The sequence below is a fragment of the Leuciscus leuciscus genome (assembly GCF_965113295.1).
Source record: "Leuciscus leuciscus genome assembly, chromosome: 22".
In the NCBI taxonomy this organism is placed as follows: domain Eukaryota; kingdom Metazoa; phylum Chordata; class Actinopteri; order Cypriniformes; family Leuciscidae; genus Leuciscus; species Leuciscus leuciscus.
The window spans coordinates 32,784,875-32,806,367 of record NC_138746.1 but is presented as its reverse complement, the minus strand read 5'-3'; the positions used below and the strand labels follow the sequence as shown (position 1 = coordinate 32,806,367).

Genomic DNA, 21,493 nt, shown 5'->3' with positions numbered 1-21,493 from the left:
TCACCAGCATCTTTCAAAGAAATATTCAGTGAGAGTTGGCAATGTCCTGCAAGATCATCAGATAACTGCACGTCCTCAGTCACACCATACGTGTTTTCCTCTGTCTCACCATTTGACACAGTCCGTGTGTCCTAAGTAGTGGCGCTGTGTCCTCTCCTCGTAGTTGAAGAGCACGACCACCGAGGCGATGAAATACACGATCTCCCCGGTGGGCAGCAAGTACACGTTTGCACGGCAGTCACGACCCCTGTATCCATATCTATCCGTCCGAGTCAAGGAGAGCACAACTAAACACCAAAAACAAACTATACAATAACTTCTGAAGGCACTTTTTGCCATATCAGTTCAATGCTTTACACATCTGTCGGTGAATTTAATTCATTTGGGGGATTTTCTTAGTACAGTGAATCAACTTAAAATGTTTAAGTACATTTTTCATTATTTGACAACCGTAGTAAATATTATACTATAAGATTTAATCAATTTTAAAGCTAAATTTACAAATTATTTTCTTACATATTATGTATATGCTTTCAAACTGGAATTTTATGTCATTATTTTGCCAATGTAAAGCATTTTAAATGGCCATTGTTAATGAAATGTAAACTCGTTCTATAAATAAACTAAGCTTGATCTGCTTAAAGTGCAAATGCAGAAATACTACCATGTGCGGAGTGCAACTGATGCTAGAAAGGATACACCCACTCCAGTTTCAGTCTCTCTGGGGGAAGTTCGGTGCGCACCTCGTCGTAGTTCTCCACGTCCGATGGGATAAACATTGTGATAGGTCGTCCTCGCATGAACATTTTGATGTAGTCTCCCTCTGTGAAGAGATTTGATGAAGAAAAGATATTCTAAGACAAAATACTAGAATTTTCTTTTTTATTAAGAATGAATGATTATTAAAATTAGCAGCTATTATATGAAACGCATCTCAAACAAAACTTGTGTTTGTTTGTGTGAAGTACATGCATCTGGAGATTGGACTTTGAAAAAAGTTGAAATTTGCCAGTGCAGTTTGCTAGTTAATTTTAGTCATTTTAATATAACATACTCACAGCATATATGTTACCTTCTAACATTGCTCCTAGTAACTTAACAGGTTAACAGTTTTTACATATTCGTTTCTAAGTGAAGCTCTTTGATGGAGTTAGTAAAGCTCATGCGTTTAACTCATAAAAAAACAAAAAAACAAGCAAATCAAAATTGAAGCCTCGAGCGCGTGCAGAAGGGCCAGAGCAATGAGAATGCCCAAGTTATACTGTGATTTAATAAAGAAAAGAAAGTTTCAAGCAGAAATATGAAAAAATGGACAGAGTGAGTATATGAAAAAAATCATGATGTTTTCTCTAGTCTCCAGAATCATTTTGTGCTGTTGTTACATCATCATGTAATTATATAAAGTATTTAACACAGAACAAGACATCTGACCACAGAGAACTTTTAAAAAATAAATCACCAGTATATTCTTTACCGTCATAAACTGTCATAAGATTTACTGTCATAAATGACTTGATATCGTTAAGCGGACAGTTCGCCCACAAATAATATTTCCGTGATCATTTACTCAGCCTCATGTTGTTCCAAGTCTAATGTGGAACATAACAGAAAGAACATGTCTTTGTGTTTTTGTTTTGTTTTTTGGTTACCAACATTCTTCAAAATATATCTTTTTTTTTATATATTATATGATTTTTTTGCATTATGGTAAAAATGTGCGCAGTTGTCATACAAACAATGTTACAATGGATCATTATAATGAATGTAATTTTCTTTGTACAAAATGTACTTTTTAATTTCTTTGATTTTGTGGTGAAATATGGGCTAGATGTGTTCTTGAGCGGTTTGGTGAGATTCAGCCGTAAAGCTGTTCTGGCATCATTACTTCAGAAAAACACATTCCTCTGCTAATGAGTTACTGGTGGTGAATCTCTAAGTCACCTATTTAGACCAACTGAATTGTGAGAAGACATGAGATGTGTGTTCGTCGTTTATCCTGGGAGGAAATCCACTTACTATCCATTCCTCCAGACATTTTATTTAAGATTTTGAGGAACAAAAGCAGCAGAGAGACAGTGACTGAGAAGTGACTGAGCATTGATCTTTCAGATCGATCAACATGTTAAGAGAATTAAAGTGGGATTAGTGGCAGAAACGCTTATAGTCCAGCCTGAAGCGTGTACGGGAGCTTTCGGCGGCTTTCGGCCCTGGAGAGAGGAAGGCCTTACCTTGACTGTTTTTTTCACGGGTTGACATTTTAGCTGGGTATGGAACAGAAATAATAATCTCTCAAACAACAAACACAGAAAGAATGATAGACAAGGAACATGTCAAAGGTTTTTAAGATGGGTGTGATCATTAGAAAGAACTAGAACAACAAATGAGAAACCACAAGTCAAAAAGGAATGCAGTTTGTGCACGTCTTTGCCAAGATTAAAATGTCTTGAGAGATGGAGGTGGCGCTCACACCTGTACTGTTCTCGGCCCAGGGCTAAATCCAGCCTCGGGATAAGGTCGTTCCGGGGCACACTTCGCCCACGACCACTGGCATGAGCCTCGAGTATTTTTCAGTGTCACTGCTAATCTTGCCCTGGAGCAATGCCAAATACTAAGAGCTATCAGTGGCATCATGCTAGCTTTCATTTACACTTATGAAACGGTTTTTACAGATGTTACTGTGCAAATGACATGTACGTAAGAATTTGATTTGTTTTAATGTGCACGAAAGGTCTGAAACCTTGCACAGGGCACCAGTTTTGCCTGCACCACTGTGATACGGGAAATGAGAGGAACACATTAGGAAAAAAATAAGTTGAAACATAATAGATCACATAAAAGGCAAAATGAGACTTTACCTTGGCTGATGACTGGATCTCTGTGTCTGAAGAGGAAATGGGAATAAAATAAAAATATTGTTAACGCAAGACAAAAATGGCATGTTTGTTCAACTCTAGGAATGTGTTAAAGGCATGTGTTACATCCAAAATAAAAATTCATTTATATTGTCATCATTTGCTCACTGTCATGATGATGACAAAAAGAGGATTTAAGCAGAATATCCAACATTCTCCTTTCCATACAATGACAGCGAATGGAAATGAATGTCATCAAGGTCCAAACAAAGTCCCATCAGTTAAGTAAGGAATCATTGACAACAGTCCATTTATCAATTATCAGAAAATAATGCACACCCGAGGTGGTAATGCTGTCATGACATGAAGCGGAGGCATTATTGTCTAATTATTCTACTGACCGGAGCCAATTATTACGCTTACATTGTTCAGATGTTGTATTTCAAGAAATTTGTCAGGTTTTTGTCCTTAAAACGCTCTTGTGTGTGGGATTAATTTCTTAAGCATCTCATCCCAAGCCTCCGTTGCTAATTCCAGAACATAATTTTAGAGCTAGTAACGGAGACTTGAGCCAATGATAGCGGACTAATGCAGTTATTAATGTAGTTATATGAGAGAGAAAGAGAAAGAGAGAGAAAGAGAAAGAGAGAGAGAGAGAGAGAGAGAGAGAGAGAGAGAGAGAGAGAGAGAGAGAGAGAGAGAGAGAGAGAGAGAGAGAGAGAGAGAGAGATTAAGCGTGTGTGAATCACCTGAGTCTGTGTCTCTCAACAGTGTTCAGCAGCAGCATCTCTACTATTAGTGAAACTAAGTTTATCTGCTTCAAGAACAGAACCGTTATTACCTCGCTAGTGAGAAGAGTCATGTAGCTTTTAAAGGCACACTATGCAGTTTCCATTTTTCTCAAACAGCGACCCCTAGAGTCGCACTTGTATTTAACGTTACTGTCGTAAACACCACTCATGCAGAGCCGTCTCTGCACTCTTCTTTGCGAGTGTGTGTCCGTACTGTAAGTGTTTGAGTGGGAGAGAGAGCGGAAGAAAGAGTATGAACTTTCTGTACATACTAAACCAATTTTGTGGCAAAAAAGAACATGGGAATTTGGTTATTTTGCTGTTGTCGTCTGTTGGGACCTTTTGAAATAACTGAAATCATTTGGCGGAGTGGTATGGAACTGTAATGCGGTCAAGACTTGCCTGGAACTACAGATGGTGGACAACCAGAATGCCTATTACCGCCGCGCCAGCTGCCGCGGCGAAATCACCGCGGCAAAAATAAACCAGCCGCATTTCAAAGTCGTTCCCGAAATGACCGCCAGGTGGCGCAAAGGGACATTGTGCAAAACAGCAGCAATTGCCGTATTTTAAAATGTAAGTGGGTTAAATATAAAACCCTAAGCCTAATAGGCATATTTTTCATATATATAAATAGGCCTATTAGGCTACAACAGAATAGAACCAAAGATAGAATCAATTTTAGAACTGAAAAAATTGAATCAAAAGTTAAAAATAGAGACGATATTAGGAGCAATGACGCTGAATATTTTTACTATTCTATTGAGGAATTAGATAAATGAAGAGCTCTCGTGAGCGATACAATTGCATAGTAATTTATAGTGATTTCAAAAGCAGTCCTTAAAAAAAAAAAAAATGGAGTAGTGTGGCATAATTTTTGAGAGATTACGTGGAACGCGTTTTAGTTAAGATCCTAGTTTCAATGCCCTTAATGTATATAGGCTAGGCTACTGCTTTAAAAAAATGTCACAACGCGTTTTGAGATTGTTTTGAATTAAACATTGAAGTTTAAAATGTAGTGTTTTGGCACACCAGGCCGAGTGGCGTTACGCATTGTTCAAAAATCAGGTTTTATTCTGGCATGTTGAATTGGCGTTAGAATTATTTTTTTAGATTTAGATTTTAGATTTCGTTAGATTTATTTTTCTCATAACAGCTAAAAAAACGTAATATATGCCTTAATATGACCTACTTAATATAGGCAATAGGCATATAATAGCCTATATAATAAATTAGCAAAACTTGGCCACTAAATATTTAATTTTCAATTATTTTAATTATCACATTTAAAGTTTTAATTTTATTAAATTGAACAATCGCAACAATCAGCATTTAATCAAATATTCTAAAAGATGTATTATTAATAATAATGTTATTTCAACATAATATTTCGTTTTTTTCGACATAATATGTGTGCGTGCAACAAGCAAGATGTGTATTTGTAAATCCGGTGATGCGTGCATTGATTTTTATCAATAAACTAGTGTTTTCTGACAGTGTCGACTGCAAAGATGAAGTTGACGATCGCCATATTTGTAGTGAACGCACTTAGAGAGAAATGCACATAAAGACATAATCAGAGAGTAGCCTTTTTCTTTTCGTTTTGAATTATTTCGTTTGAAGACATTTCAAGCTTTGTGTATTTGATGTATTTCTCATGTCTGTGTGAGGCATACGCTGAGTTTCGTTAAGTTAGGAGGATGAGATGCGCTCCAGCTGACGTGCAACGCAAGTGACCGCGCGGGCGCCTCCATGATTAGTGTCTGTTATATTTGCTTCTCTTACTTATTAAATCCAGCAATTGGTTGATGAAAAATTTATTAAAATTAAGATACAATTTATAGAAAACGAAATTCACTTTAAAGAAAGGTTTTCTACTAAACAAAACTTAATGAAGTGGTCAAAATCATGTCTGACCCACTCCATATCCATCTCTCGATATAATGCATCCTATCTTACTCGTGCTGTTCACTTTTCATATTCAACATAGATGGAAAAAAATAACATTATAATATTTTAACAAATATGATACTAAATGAGATTATTTAATGGCTACAACAGTATAGTAGGCCTATAGACTCTATTTGTACAAATTGCTGCACATTAATTTAATTAGGCTAAATGAAACCTTGTAACGAATTCACACTGTAGGGTAGACTGTACAGTTGAGACACCTTAAATAACTTGCGTTCGCAGCACAAGTTGTGATTTTTGCTGTGCACTTGCATATTAGTGTCAGCTGGGAAGGAAATATAGAGACCAGACCTCTTGGAACTTTAATTGAATACATAGCGTTGGTAAAGCATACTGAAATTACATCCCTACAAATTGATTAGGCCCTACTGAAAATAAATGTATCGAATTTAAGCAAAGTAGCCTAAATGTTAAGACTGTAAGCCCTTTGCTTTTTTACGTAGCCTATAAAGGACTCTTATAGCCGACTTTCTGTTAATTTAATTTGTAGAGGATTTTTTTAACTCAAACATTAACACTGAAATAAATTAAACTAAATTATTGTACATTTTTTGGCACACCACGACGAGTGGCGCTATGCATAAAGCCAGGTTTTATTCTGGCATGTTGAATTAGTGTTCGACAAACGCGGCGGCGCGTTCATTTGAATGAAGAGCGCTTCTCGCTCGTGTGAGCGAACACATACTGGAACGTTAGGCCATGTCGCAACGAGTGAATCGTGGCCGAGTGGTTGAACTTACGTTATGATCATTTAGATGACACGGGTTCGAATCCCGAACTAACTTGGACTACTGATATTTTTATAATGCATTTTATAGTCTATTGTTGATGCAGAGAGATTTGTCTAGTTCTAAAACATATATATATATATATATATATGACATGACGTTTAAACGACAAACAATAAAATCAGAACCAGTATTCTGTTGCGTTCATGGTTCCAGTGGCAGTAATGCATCCACGGCTTTTCAAAATGTCACAAAGCGTTTTGAGATTGTTTTGAATGAAATATTGAGGTTAATAATTAAGTGTTTTGGCACACCACGACGAGTGGCAAACTCTTTGTTTTGTTTTGCAAACTCAGCTAGCCTGTGGGGGGTTTGGAGAAGGCAATAGTTGCTTTATCGTGGGGGTGCAGGACAGAGGTGTTAATGTTCCGTCTTTCATATGGAGAGTGTCGGAGCCAGCCTGAGCCTGATGAGCAGGCAAAGGCAAAATTATTTTAAGGATTAATCTCAAAATCTCCAAAAGTCCATAGCCTACGTACAGTAGGCCCTATATCTTATTAAATTATATATTGTAGTTTTATTGATTATATTTAAAGGTTTTCTACACACAATTTCAATTTAGCAGATACAGAGCTCTTTAATTCGCGACCCACCTCGTTTTATTGTAAGGTGAATTCAGCAAGGCATGTTGTATCTTTGAAGGAACAAAAGCTATTTGTTACAGTTTTTTCTTCCGTGATTTGTGTGGATGACACACAGCGACATATACAGTATTATCAGCTGTATGTTGTTTTTTTACGCTGAAATGCTTCATTTCGAGAAAGACCCGCCGCGCGCAGTGAGGGAGACCAAACTTACTAAAAAAATATCCAGCGCGAGAGAGGCAAAGAAAAACGCCGGTTCTTAATTTATGTTGCTTTGAACTTTTTTCGTTTTGTACCGTTTTAATTGAGCTGCAATTTCTTTGACAATAGAAATGTAAAATGTTGCAAGAATAAGAGTCTGTGTTTCTTATTTTGCATCACAAAGGGAATAAACTATCGATGCAACCCTGTTTAAATAAATAAACTGTCCCGACACTTTATTCATACTTTGAAATGTGCGATGGGTTTTCAAACTTAATTAATTTTCTTTTTCTTTTACATTTTCATTGTTTATTTTTTAATTGAAAGCAATACTGTATTGAAAGTATTTTTCTGATTTGTTCGATCTGTTTTGAAAAATGTCTTCCGTTGCTATGGCCGGGTATAACTGTCACAGTCATCTCAATCTCGTGAATGATTCACACACACAAAAAAAATTATTTAGCAGATTAAAGACGAGCTTAATGCAGCGGCTCAACTGGAATGTAGCAAATTTATGTTGTAATGTACAATTGATAATTAAACAAGATGATTGACTTTAATAAACAGATGCATATTTAAGCATCAAGAACGGAAAAACATAAACACTGTCGGCTACACTGAGATTCGATCTCAGATCGTTTGAAGCTCCGAGAGGCTATTGTTAATGCATTGACCACAGAGCTATCGTCTGAGCTACCAGATAGAATACAGATAGAATAGCTATCGTCTGAGCTACCAGACGATAGACTGAGCTATCATCTGAGCTATCGTTCCCTAAAAGTCTGTTTTATTCTCTGCTTTGTTTGTTTATATTTTTACATATTCAATCAGTCTCATTTTTGTTCAAATAATGAAAAAACTTTTTTTTTTTTTTTTTAAGATCTTGCGCCATGTTTTTTTTTTTTTTTTTTTTTTTTTTAAATAAACAGATAGGAAACTTACCTTTTAAAATGCCGCAGTTGCTGCTGTTTTGCCCTGTCACTTGAACGACTTTGAAATTCGACTGGTTTATTTTTGCTGCGGCAGTAATAGGCATTGTGGTTGATTATTTATTAAAGAATTCAATTGATAATCATAACAACATGTAGGCTAAGCCTATTTAATTCTGAATATAACAAAGAATGCTTTGTTAACATCGACTAACATCGGTTAGTAACTGCAAGTCCTGAAAATGTTTTAATTTTACGGTAAATTATTTTAATTTATTTCACTGTTATGTTTCAGTTAATAAATCTACAAACACATTAAAATAACACGAAGTAAATGACAAGTAACCTATTGACATAGCCTTTCTAAATTATAGAAAAACTGGGCACGCAATGTTAACGTGTGTCTACTTTGTTTAAATTGAATGAATTTGATTCGTTTAACCACAATATTTATCTTGAATTTATCTGTGACCTCAGCTCAGATTACTGCCGCGGCAGATTACGTCATAAAGAGAATAAACTGACACTTTTCAAAGTCTGTGATTACAGCGCCACTCAGCGGTAAAAGGCAGCAAATACACATCCCAATTTTGCCGCCGCTGGAACGGCGGCGGTAAAAGTCTCATTCTGGTTGTCCACCATCTGTACTTGAGCCGTGCGTTGCCCTGAAAATTATTGCACACCTTAGAACGTTCGTCAACCAATCAGATTCAAGCATTTAACAGCCCCGTAGTATAATTCATTAACTAATATTAAAATGAGCAATACATTTGTTACAGTATTTCTTAATCTTTGTTAACATTAGTTAATACAAATACAACTATTCCTTGTTAGTTCATGTTTGTTTTGTTCATGAAATAACGTTAATAGATTCAACTTGAAATGAATTATTAGTAAATATTGAAATTAACACTAACTAAGATTTATAAGTATAAAAACATGTTTTTAATTGTTAATGCCAATAACTAATGTTAAATTATAGAACCTTATTGTAAAATGTTACCAAAATTACATAAAAGCACTATAAATGCAACATAAGTTATATGTTATGGCGGAGGAGAAGATTATCTGTGAATAGCCGCACAAATTTCGCCCATCACTGTCAGAAGACTTGAAATATAGCACACAAGTGGTATAGTTTTATGTTAGTGTTCGGAACGTGACGGTGTCCATCCCTTTTCAATTTTGCTGGTTGAAAAAGAGCACATCAGAGATTCTGCATAACTTTTGATGGAAAAAAAGAACAAAATGAGGGTTCATGAAGAATTTCTCTTCAGAATTTTCAAGCAAGAAGCAAGTGCCACGGGTCAATTAGATTATCTGGATTATTTTCAATAACACATGACTAGGCCCAGATGGAATCTGTGGACTTTTTTGCATGTTATGTGCTGAAATTGGATGAATGAATGAATGGAATGAGTGGAATGAATTCAAACTAAGATAAAATGAATTGAACAGCAAGTACTAAACTAAACTTTGGTAGCTGAAAGCATATTAGCCAAAATAAATAAAACATTGGATGCATTGAGTATCGGTGTAACTTCCTGAACGATTGCATTACAATTCACTGGAAATCTCTGGAGCTTCTGGGATGTTTTTTTTCTTGGAACAGTTATCAAGAAAAATGACTTAAAAAGCATCATTTAAAGATAAAATACTATCTACAATAAATAAATCAACAGCATTAATCTTATTAAGGGGACGAAAGGAAGCTAACACTTACTTCTCTGCATTCTTCACCACTTTGGACAGCAGTTTGGATGTTGAGGCTGCTTTCACCAGCTTATTCCTGTTCTCCTCTCCACTGTCCCATGTGCTACTCTGAGAACGCTCCATTCCTCCACCACGCTTTGCACTGCTACCCCTGCCGGAGAAGGAAATTACACAAGAAAAACGTATTTCATTGGAAAAGGAAGTGATAGCAGAGAAGCTGAAAAGCAAGTCCAGGGGAGAAGTTAAATATTTAGACGAGAGGTATTCTGAGCTTGGAGGTAATGAAGCTAATAAAACATCTAGATAGATCTACACCAAAAACGGGTCACAGGTTTGTTCTGACAATTTTAGAGATGCTACCTCTATCCAGATCCTCCAAACACAAATACCCACTCCTCCAATTTGGTTAATTTCAAACTGGAAGGCAGAAGTCAAGCAACGCCCCTTGAAAGTCAAAGATGCATCCCTCAGGTAAAAGATCATGCATATGCCAAAGCATAATCCACTCGACGGTTAGTACACACTGGGGAGCTGAAAACTTGAAACCCAGTCCTGTGGTAAGTTGCATGACATTGTTTGGGGGAAAAGGCGCCACACAGCCAAGCTAAAGGAAGGTAGAGAAGGAAAAACATCAGAGATTTAGAAAGGGAAAGTAGAGGAGCGTTTTCCTCAGGCGAAGCTGTATGCAAGAAGAAAACGTTAGCAAACTTGTTTTCTGGACCATCCCTTCTGAACAGGAGGCTCGTGTGGGGGATTGTGGGATTGACAGAAAAGCAAGTAGAGCGTCAAACATGTTTGGAGATTCTGAAATTTATGCAAACTAAAGGCCAAAAATGAATTCATTAAAGATGGATAATCATGGAGCCTGAACCAGCAACCTTCTGGTTACCAGCAATTTAGCCAGTACGCCACATCTCCCTCACCTTAAACTCTTAAAAATAAAGCTTACAAAAGGGCATTTCCACAGTGAAGCCATAGATGAACAAGTTTAGGTTCTCCAAAGATCTCTTTAGTGAACAGCTCTTAAAAGAACCATTTTAGTGTGAAGAACATTTTAATAATCTAAAGAACCTTTTGTGGAATGGAGGCTCCACAGATGTTAAAAGTTCTTCATGGAACCATATATGCCAATAAATAACTTTTACTTTTAAGAGTGTAGTGGTGAATATGTAGCTCAGGGGAGAAGGTTTGTTATAAGTGATCCAGAAACTCACAGAGGTACACACAAACATTAAAGCCCAAAGTATACAGAGTTTTCTGAGCGCACGCCAGTGTGTGTTTGTGCGCATTGGGAATTTCATCATCAGGATAGTATTTTTTTTCTATCTGCATGCAATCTGTATGCACATGTGCCTTGAACTTTTTATGCACTAGTTAAAAACAACAACACACTCCTCAAGAGCCACATTGACGAGCGCTTGTGTGAGGGAGTTAAGAAATAGATGCAGCTCTAGTTTACGCGACAACAAAGATTTTATCGGATGTAACTTCTGGAGAGAAATAGCGCAGACACTGGGCAAAAAATTTACTTTCTGAGTTTGTGCAAGCTATCCAATGGAATATCCTTTGAAAGGCTATGTACGCATACGCTGAAAGTTGGTGTTAAAACTCAAGAATACTTTGGGCTTAAGGCAATTAAATCGGTCAGAGCTGTAGCACAGAACCTCTAACCTCACCGAAGTAAGAGTAAGAGAGGAGGGAAAGGAACGGATGGTATTCTGGGGCAGAGCGGACACACTTCCATGTGAAAAACTGTCTTGAGCTCTACATATGGGGACACTTGTGAGGCATATAGGTTTAATGATGTCAATCCCTAATATATGTGTGATAAAAGTTGTTTGAATGCAACAATACCATCTGCCAATAAAATGACCATGTTTTACCATGTAATACCATGGTACTAGCTAAACAAGACTTGGTCTACATCAAGATTTGGTCTACTAGCTCTACTAAGTACTACTAAGGTCTACTAAGTAATACCGCATCAAATTAGTGCTAACAGAAACCATTTTAGTGTAGCATGAATGTTTATGCTAGTTTTTTCCTTATAAGCAGAAACCCCACGCAAATCATCTAGGTTAGCAGTCCACCTGCATTTACTGCACTTTTCCTATTTCTAAGCCTAAATACAGAAAATGCATATCTTGCAATATTGATATAGAAATCTACATTTCTAAGAAAAAAAAAGAAAAAATCTCGGACACATTTCTAAAACACATTGCGCTAACCTCAACACTCTCTGATGCTAGACTTTGTTAGTCTGAGTAAAATCTTCATGGTTTGCAAAGGATTTTTCTAATGTGACTGTGGCCAGACCCTGGCTGATCATTTTCTTGTTGCGTCGTCTAGGAAGCATGGGATCAGGCCTTGAAATGACATTAAGGAGATGGCTAATTGGTTTTCCACTTCTCTTTAGGTAATTGGATGGGACAGCTTGCAGAGTCGAAGTGAATAACTCAGCAGGCGGGTTCTTGCGTTATTAAGTACAGACTAGAACGGTGTTGAAGCATTGCTGGGCTAATGTGTTAGCCTGATTACTCCGTGGATTACTAAGCAAGAACTAAGGGTCTGAGCACTGAAGGGACGTCACATCTGCTTTCCATTACTTTCCATTTCTGGGTGGATCACTCTGAGTGACCCAGAGCGTAACAGACACATTTTGACCTACACTGCCGGCCTGAGACTAGCAGGACATTTAGCATAGAATGAAGGACAAGTACTGAAAAATGATGGGAAAAACAAGATGGAATACAAATGGACATTTTGTTTAGATATAATCAATTTCAGGGCCTGGAACTGTACTGATTAAAGTTCAAGTCTGAGTGTTTTTATGCATGGCTCCTTCAGTCGAACAGCAATGTGTACCATGTTCTGGAAATACAAATCCCATTCTTTTTTCCATAAAATATTTTTTTCTGAGAGCGTACAAACCTTTCTACATTGAGCTCGGAGACCAAGTGATCGTCAGTGTGATTTAAATGTGACTTTAAAAAAAAAATCATGAATGTTTGCGATTAATGGAAGTGAATTGGTCTCCCTGCACTAACAAATAACTTAAATATTTGCACATATATGAATATTTGATATATACATACACTAGCATTCAAAAGTTTGGAGTCAATAAGATTTTTGAAAAATAAATTAATACTTTCATTCAGCAAAGATGCATTAAATTTATGTATCTATTTTATTTTTATTAAAAGAACAGAGCTTATTTGAAATAATTTGTAAAAATATATACATATTTGTAAAAATATTTCACAATATTACTGTTTTTATTGCATTTTTGATTAAATAAATGCAGTCTTGGTGAAAAGAGACTTCTTTCAAAAGCATTCCAAACTTTTGAATGATAGTGTATACATTTATATATTTTTTATATTGTTTTTATACTTATGTTACTTAATTATTAATTGTTTTATTAATCCTATTTTAATTGTAACATTCGCAATGCTTTACGGGACAAGTAGTTCGTTTCTTCTTCTTCAAATCAAATATTTTAATGTTGTGATTTATCTTGGAGATGATTGGTTTGGCCCAAGGCTTAGAACTTATAGTTAATACGTTTTTCGAAATCCCTATGGAGAAAAGGAATGGGGAAAATACTTCCGGAACATAGGCAGATAAAAAAGGAGTCAGTGTTGCTCTCTATTGATCTTGATATTGATTGAGGAAGCATGTCAGCCCTGCCCCTTGGTTTTACGTCAATAGGTTGCGAAACCACTGCAAGCAGATTGCCAAACGCCATTCGAACACTGCCAGAAATCGCACGGCTGATGGGAGGAACCTTTTGGCCGGGGTCGAGCCCTTGTTCTCCGAGGCTTGTCTTTGGGGCTGTGGGGGATGAGGGGAGGGGGGGTTGCTGGAAGGGGTGCTGGGCGCTGAGGGGGGTTTATCATTAGTCTGGGGCGGCTCCTCTTTCTCCTTGATCCCCTCCATCAGAGGCTTGTCTTTTTTCCGCTCTCCACCACTGTGAAAATAACATGCAGGTAAACAAAGGAAGTTCTGATACACATGACAAGATGAGGAGAGCCGAGCGGCTCAACACTGAGATCACACACTCACAGACATTCAGATGAATATATTTCTGCAGGCTGAAAGAGTATCACAAATTAAACAGAGCTTCTGTTCGGACAAACATTTGAACAGTGCAAGTTGAGTCGACAACATTGACTCACCATTTTCCCACAAGAGAAGACTGCATACCGGTAGGCCTAATTTTAATGTGTTTACTTTTAAGGCTATGTCTACATTCATCCGGATAAGTTTGAAAATGGCATTTTCATTTCTAAACGTTCCCTAGCGTTTCAAGCATTTTCAAGCTAAAATGTCTCGTCCACACTGAAACGTCGGAAAACGCTACAAATCACCATAATGTGCATGCGTAAAAAACACATTAAACGCTCACTGAGATTATACAGAGAGACCAGAAAAAATTCTCACACTATTCTTCTGGCACGATCATTTTATTAGCAAAATATCTCAGCGCTTACTGCTGTGTTCAGGTCAAGCTCAATCATCAAAAACGCAATTGCTCTCATATTTTGACGCAGAACAGCAGTTTTGAGTATATTTCTGTCATCTTTGCAGGAATGTAATATAAAGATTGTACAAAGGAACATTTATCTTTAGCAACACTGTGAAAGTCAATAACACATAGCAGGCACATATACAAAGCATAGAACATTTAAACACAGTCAGATATCTATCCAGGGCTTGACATTAACTCTTTTTCTCACCAGTCACTGTGGCTACTGGTTTTCCAAAGTTACTAGCCACTCAGCATTTTAGTTGGCAACAATTTTGGCATCGATACCATGGGGAAAAAACAGCCATATAGATATTTTTAATATTATCTCATAATTTGGCAGCAGGTATATCAGGCTGCTGTCACTTTAAGACCTGACGCAGGGATCTATTATACTGTTACACAAGCATTTTCTTTCTCAACTGTTTACATTCACTTAAAACATAACTGACTGTGTTTACGTGAAAACTCACCAAGACCGGCATTTTGACATTATTTTGTGTGTATTTGGCTGTTCAAGTGCAATAAGCGGTGAACTTTTTTTTTTTTTGCTTTATGTGCACGCAAAATCTGCAGGAATGAGTAAAATTGTACATGCAATCCCACGGCGAAATTCAAGCCCTGTTACACCAACAATATTCATCTGGGGCAAATAAAACGAGTGAGTGAGGCAAGGCGGGTTTGTGTGAGAAAGTGCAGCTGGTATCGTGTATCTATTCTGCGGAAAATGAGTATTGGAAGCGTTTTAGATATTTTAGTATCGATATGTATTGAAAAATCTATATTTTTGACAACACTACATTGCACTTAGATGCCTTTATAAAAGACTACAATTCAAAAATGTATAAATTACATATATAATTAAACCCGCCAAAGTGGCTAGTACAGTATGAGTGACTGCGTTACACACCACGGCTGAAATACACACGCATTTGGCGGGTTTGCGGGTGTTTATGTCAATCCCTGTATCTATCAGTACAATATGAGTTTTCACAGTCAGCACTACAACACAAAAAACAGTGTTTTCAAATGTATCCACTTAGGAGAGCATCTTTAAAAAGCTCAGTTTTCACCGTGTCAGTGAGGACGCAAGGTCAAAACATAGAGAAAAAGATGCGTTTTCAAATGTACACGGATTAGTGTAGACGTAGCTCAGTGTTTCCCAAACCCATCCTGGAGGTTCGCCACTTCTACTCATTTTGATTATCTCCCTAATCTACTAACCACACACCTGGTTCAAATCATCAGCTCATCAGTGGACAGAGTCATGAGCTGAAGCGGGTCTGTGAAGGGAGACATCCAGAACGTGTAGAGGAGGCTTCCAGATCATTGTCATGTTTCAGTTATGGGTGTGTGTGCGTTACCTCTTGGCAGCGGAGGAGAGTGTCTCTTTCTTGGCTATAGACACTGTGGAAGTATCTCTGTGAGATTTGCGGCCGCTGGAACTGCCGTTGGCGATGCAGGACATTGAATAAGCCTCACGCAGCGCGGTCTGACCTGCAGGACACACAACACAACACACTCTTAGTCCCAATTATACCTCAAAACAATGGCTGAAATCTAGGGAACATAGACCATTTACTTTACTGTAGACCTTCCCACACCTTTTGACTTTTAATATCCATGAATTGTCCAGTTGGATAAGCTTTTTTTTTATTTTATATTAATGGTAGCACTTTACAATAAGCTTCCCATTGTTCACATCAGTTAATGCACTGTAAACTAACACAAACAAACACCTTAATGTAAAGACCTTAATGTAAAGAGTTGCAATGATTAATTTATAGAAATTATGATTTTTTTTTTATAAAGCTGAACATACTTTTTTTTTTTTTGATTTACATTCACTATAGACATTTCCAGACACTTCTGTGATTTAAGATTCTATTCATTTCTATGACTTTTGCAAGCTTGAACTAATGAAATTAAACCTGATCAATGGTCAGGGAAGACGGAGAGACAGGATAGACAGTAAAGAGAGGACAAGACTGGCTTAAATAGGGCAGCATCCAGACAACTTAACTGGATTAGTGCTCTGATTTACTAGTCTACCACTGATGATTCAAGAAAACAACATGATAGCAAAAGTTTGTTATCTAATGCAATGACAGTCATATAATAAGTGTGGCTCAAGCTTTTTTTGTGTGTGCATGTATTTCAAAATCATACAGTCACTGCTGGAAAGGGTTCAAATATGCAAAAACGCTAGAAAACTGAAGAATTTGTAGGACCTGAAGAACAGTGTTCAGTTTAACTGCTCAGGACAAACCAGGGACTCAAGAACAACCATCACAAAACACGAAATCAGCCGTGGATCATCCAGGGAACGACACACAGTATTAAGAATCAAGGGTGTGTAAACATTTGAACGGGAGCTATTTTTGTGTCTTGTGGACTATATGTAAGCGCCTTCTATGCAAAATATCTTATTCAGGACAGTACTAAATAAAAACTAAGTTTGTTTGATCCCTCTTATTTTGTTCAAATAATTAAAATGTTTCAGATTCTGCAAGGTGTATGTAAACTTTTTAAAATGCACAACTGGATTTAAAATTTTGGGGTCAGTAAGAAATTAATAGTTTTATTCAGCAAGTATGCATTAACTTGAACAAAAATGATAGTGAATACTATTTCAAATAAATGCTGTTCATTTGAACTTTCTATTCATAAAAAAAAAAAAAGTATCACAATAAGCAGCGCAATTGTTTTCAACATTGATAATAATCAGAATTGTTTCTTGAGCATCAGATAATCATATTATAATGATTTGTGAAGGATCATGTGACACTGAAGACTGGAGTAATGATGCTGAAAATTCAGCTTTGATCACAGGAATAGATTATATATTTAAATAAATTACAATAGAAAAAAAGCTATTTTAAAATGTAATACTATTTCATGGTTTTTACTGTATTTTAATTAAATAAATGCAGCCTTGGTGAGCATAAAATACAAAAACTAAAACATATACCAACCCCTAAACTTTTCTTAACATACAGTGGGGTCCAAAATGAAATGAAAATCTGAAATTTGTTTCACATTTGAACCTGATTTTGAATTCATTACGCTACTGTACACTCCTAAAAAAAAAAGAAAAAAAAAAAAAGAAAAAAAAAAAAAGACCAAGCCAAAAATGTCACATTATTTAGTGCCCTTTTAATGGTCTTAAACATTTTAATCACTTGTCACTGGTCAGGAGATTGGCAAGAACTGCACAAACACTGTAGATAAAGTAACTTGGCACGGAATAGCCTTCCCAACTTGCAGACAGGAAGAAGAGTCAGTGTTGTTCCACTCAACAGCTTCATGAGCTCGTCTTCCAGTTCATGTGAGACCAAATAATCACTATAGGGTTCAAATCTGGACTCTGACCAGGCCAAAACACGAGCCTGATACTCATGCCACTTCTTGATTGTCTTTGCAATAGCAGGAGCATTGTCTTGTTGAATAACAACATCTGATCATTCCTCTTCCATTCTGCAATATTCTCCTGCACTCTGAAACACTGATAGAGTTTTGACAGTAAAGTAGATCCCCAAACGACATGCTTCACTGTGGTAGAGATGCATTTATTATCATATTTCTCAGCAGACTTTCAAAGACAATGCTCTCGAGCCTCATCATGCAACTCGTGTTTCATCGAGATTCATCACTCCACACACACAACTTCCCTTACTAGCCAAAAACTTCATTCTGTCTTTGATGTTTTTCTGAGTGGCGCATTTGCTTAAATTTTGCCTGACCGAAAATGTGAGGTTAAGACAATTAAAAGCTTTGTGTTTAGTATACAGTGTAATGCCAAAATATAAATGAACTTCTAAAAGCATCTCAGATGTGTGTATAGTTTGTCTGTGGTTGTCCTGCAATGCTAGAGAACAGACTGAGCTTGGTCTGGGATTCTCACGCTAAACTCCAGTGCCATGATTGCACTGGTTTGCATCAGCTGTGCTATTTAAAACTCTCTCTGAAACGTCTCTTCTCTTGACCTCTCTGCTCTGAGAGAGTTATTGTGGGCAGGATTCAGATGATAGTTTCTCTCCAGGGCACGCGTACGCGTGTGTATATTATCAGGAGGCGGCGATGCGATGTCAGAACCACATGGCTCTGTTTCACGCTCCATTAGCACACAACAAAAACACACAGTGTGTGGCTGACCTCATCAGACCGCTGAGAGAATGTGTGTGACGCGCGTGTTTGACTCAACAAAGCAACTACCGCTCACATTAATGCCTGATCCAGAATTACCCTCGGGCAGGTTTCTTTAAAAACCCAATCAGGATGTTTATACATATTTAATCAACAATTTGAACAAGATATTAATTATCTAGTTCTCTTGGTTTATTCTTAGATTTAAAAAAAAAATAGCTCTAGTCTCATATATATTGTATATTTTCTGTGCTGATTTTATGGGGAAATCTGCAGAATTCTGTGGAACGGATTTAAACATGACAAACAGAGCTGAGACTCCTATTGGCTACAGTTACAGTGAACAATCATATTGATAAATCAACTCATTCAACATTTTATGGATCAAATTAACTTCTGCTTTTGCATTAGACGTGCTAAATAACAATAAAGTCAAGAAGATATCTTATAGATATTACAGATAAAAAAAAATTAAAAAAAAAAAAAAAAATTTATATATATATATATATATATATATATATATATATATATATATATATATATATATATATATATAGAGATCAATATTACTATTTATTGTAAAATAAAAATGTATATATTTATGCATTTGGCAGAGACTTTTATCCAAAGTGACTCACATCGCGCACTCCATGAGAATCAAACCCATGATCTTGCCATTGCTAGTGCTATGCTCTACTAGTTGAGCTATAATAATAATAATAATAATAATAAAAATAACAATAATATTTTAACCAGGATTACAGGTACAAAAAAGGGGGGAATGGATAAGTGCACTTGGGAACAGAACTCTCCTGAGAGAATAATTTAGATTTAACACACGTTTGGTGCTTTTTTACCACATTACATTTTGGCCAAATTACTGATAGTTGAAAATTTGCCAAAATATTGAATAAACAATCGAGCATCCATCACACGCCAGAACTCGACTCGCATACGGAAGCCAGTGATTATAAATAAATATAGATATTTTTCTTACAGAAACGCTTGGCTTCAGAAGGCCTTTATTAACCCCCCGGAGCCGTATGCATTACTTTTATGATGGATGGATGGATGGATGGATGCGCTTTTTTGGGTTTCAAAATCATCCACTGCCATTATAAAGCTTGGAAGAGCCAGATTATTTTTTAATATAACTCCGATTGTGTTTTGGCTGAAAGAAGAAAGTCATATACACCTTGGATGGCTTGAGGGTGAGTGAATTATGGGATAATTTTCATTTTGGGGTGAACTATCCCTTTAATCCTTCACACTTCTGTCACGGATCACGACAGATCATGCTGTTTAGATACGGTGTACGGTACTGTACTACACTATACTGTACTCTCTGTGTGTGTGTGTGTGTGTGTGCGTGTGTGTGTGTGCGTGTGTCTAGTCAGCACAGCCTCACAGGAAGTCCTTATGTGACCCAACTCCAACAGGAAACCGAGGAAATATCTGCCTTCCATCAGAAGCCTGTTTGTGTCCCAAACCTCTGGCATTCTCCATCACTCTCAAGCTTAAAATACAGCAAAAAATGTAAGCTTGTAAAGGTAAAGTCATTCTTAAGCACATTCAGTGTTCTTCATATGAAAGAAGACTCGTATTAGCAATAAAAACACCCCAGTAACAGCCAAAATAAAGCACACTGCCTTACTGACCCAGATATCTTGCAAAAGTTGTCCCTTAATATTTATCAGATTAACTGCAAAAACAACATCAAAGCCCAGCATTCAGCGGCGAGCGGGAACACTTCTCTTTTCCTCTGTGAATCCAGTCCTTTCACAGATACCATCCCGAGAGCAGCTGGATGAGGAGAGGCTGAGGTTTGGGAGACGACTGGAGTGGAAACAGTGAGAGTTCGGGGAAAGATACTAATGTGGGGGATTATGGGAAATGAGGGGGAATAGATATGGGATTGAGCAGTGAGTCAGCCTTGAAACGAGTGAGAAATGAAGGAGAATAATGGGCCATAAAGGGCACAGCGAGAAAATATGGGCAGTGGGAAGAGAAAAGAGAGAGAATTTGGAGAGAATGAGAATAGTGGGAAAAATGAGAACCAGCACAGCAGTATTTAAAATTAATATTCATTTTTCATATTAAAAAATATTTATTAAAAAAAACAATAAAAAGTGTTGTTATTTTTATTATTGTATTACACCAATAAGTGCAAGTACCTAAAGTGTTGCATATATTGCCATACAGAAAAGTACATTTGAATGTAATGAACATTTAATGTTAATAACTCCTAATTTATACACTATCATTCAAAAGTTTTGGGTTGGTGAGTTTATGTTTTTGAAGGAAGTCTCTCCTGCTCACCAAGGCTGTAGAATACAGTAAAAACTGCAATTTTGTGAAATATTATTACAATTTAAAATGTCTGTTTTCGATGTGAATATATGTTAAACTGTTATTTATTCCTGTTATCAAAGCTGAATTTTCTTCAGAAAGTCTTCAGTGTCACATGATCCTTCACAAATCATTGTGATATTATGATCAAAAACATTAAGTTCAAGTAAGTTCAAAAGATCAGGGTTTATTTGAAACAAATCTTTTGTAATATAATAAATGTCTACACTGCATGTCTTTAATGCATGCTTGCTGAATAAAAGTATTTTTCTATTAAAAAATGAACAGTAGCTTATAAGGCAAAGATAATATTTTGAGTACAATAGAAAAGAAGTCAGGAAAGATGATCTGTCATTCATCTTACGACTTGCGTCTTTTTAGTAATGATTGAGTCTTCATGCTTAAAATAAATAATATTATTATGTTGAGGTTTATTTTGGCCATTAGCCTCCAGTTTTGATGCCTATTACTGTAAAATGTGGAAAACAGTCATAAGAAAGAGTAGTGCTGTGTGTTGAGTCAGAGGCTGGCCGTCTTTCGTCTGGCAATCGCTGTGTTTGTTTAGAGGCTTGCTTTCGTTTTGCCCGTTTTCATTGCTCTCTGACTCAGAATTGTTATTTCTTTCTTTTCATTTGGTT

The 21,493-nt window shown here is 36.6% G+C and overlaps 1 protein-coding gene and 1 long non-coding RNA gene across 2 annotated transcripts in view; both read right to left on the bottom strand.

Annotated features, from left to right (window-relative positions):
• Positions 1-21,493, bottom strand: part of eml4 (EMAP like 4) — a 70,688-nt gene that overhangs the window by 32,317 nt on the left and 16,878 nt on the right. The window contains 7 exon segments of the mRNA XM_082154675.1: positions 112-259; positions 700-823; positions 2,229-2,261; positions 2,856-2,881; positions 9,843-9,983; positions 13,620-13,802; positions 15,725-15,857. Coding sequence (XP_082010801.1) covers positions 112-259; positions 700-823; positions 2,229-2,261; positions 2,856-2,881; positions 9,843-9,983; positions 13,620-13,802; positions 15,725-15,857 — 788 coding nt within the window.
• On the bottom strand, positions 3,327-9,834 carry LOC309487129. The gene is made up of 2 exons (XR_014201770.1): positions 8,821-9,834; positions 3,327-4,077 (listed from the first exon to the last, which is right to left on the bottom strand). It is a non-coding gene; the product is annotated as an uncharacterized lncRNA (long non-coding RNA).